General features: G+C 44.9%; 1 protein-coding gene across 1 annotated transcript; it reads right to left on the bottom strand.

Moving 5' to 3' along the window:
* Nucleotides 1-339: 339 nt before the first annotated feature.
* Nucleotides 340-738, bottom strand: T265_16150 (hypothetical protein; the record flags this gene model as incomplete). The annotated part of the gene is made up of 1 exon (XM_009179691.1): nt 340-738. A coding segment is annotated over one exon (396 nt), but the record flags the coding sequence as incomplete, so codon positions are not given.
* Nucleotides 739-768: the final 30 nt, after the last annotated feature.

Genomic DNA, 768 nt, shown 5'->3' with positions numbered 1-768 from the left:
ATATAAGCCACAGTCATCTGGGTGCCCTTTTTAACTCAAGGACAAAGTTATGGAACATATTGAATGTGTCGAAGCACAGACAGAATAAATAAAAATAGGGGCTTTTTTGCTGAATGCCTAGATGTGACTTGGTGAAAAACGAGTAAACAATTAGGAGCAGTTTGTTTTTGTCTGCCAACCTTTCCAAGCTATCGTCTTAAGCGAGTCAAAGTAGTAATAAAAACTTTCGATCTTTGCAAATCCGAATTAATGAGATCCAGCTATCCAGCGTCTCGATACTACAATTAGTTTGTCTGCAAAGCACAAGAAGTACGGAGGCCAACAGAGAGGGACCAACCAGAATCGTGCTTTTCCAAGTTTGGAGACTTCATGTGGGCTCGTTCAGCCATCATATTCGCCAACTTGTCCACTACTTGCTCGTGATTTGTCTCCAGTTTGCGAGGCCGAACGGATATTAAAACGACGTTATTGGTCTGGAATGAGGTCTTTGAATCACCCGATCTGAGGTTCCGAATTCGGTCCGCAATGGGAGACATATAGGACGCTTTTGCAGCTTGATGTCGCTTACTGTCCGTGGTCGCGAATCCATAGTCTAGGCCTGCAAGACCAGAGGTTACCGGGCTGTGTCGGCTTTGTTGACTACTCACGGACAGACGAGAACTCCGAGGTGAGCTTGTACCACAACTGGAGGGCTGAATATCAGAAGGGATGGATGGGAAGATACTGACTGTTAACGAGCTGATAAGGAAAGAAGGAAACTACATCTTC

This window comes from Opisthorchis viverrini, assembly GCF_000715545.1.
Source record: "Opisthorchis viverrini unplaced genomic scaffold opera_v5_5992, whole genome shotgun sequence".
Classification (NCBI taxonomy): Eukaryota; Metazoa; Platyhelminthes; class Trematoda; order Opisthorchiida; family Opisthorchiidae; genus Opisthorchis; species Opisthorchis viverrini.
This window is presented reverse-complemented; position numbering and strand designations above follow the sequence as displayed.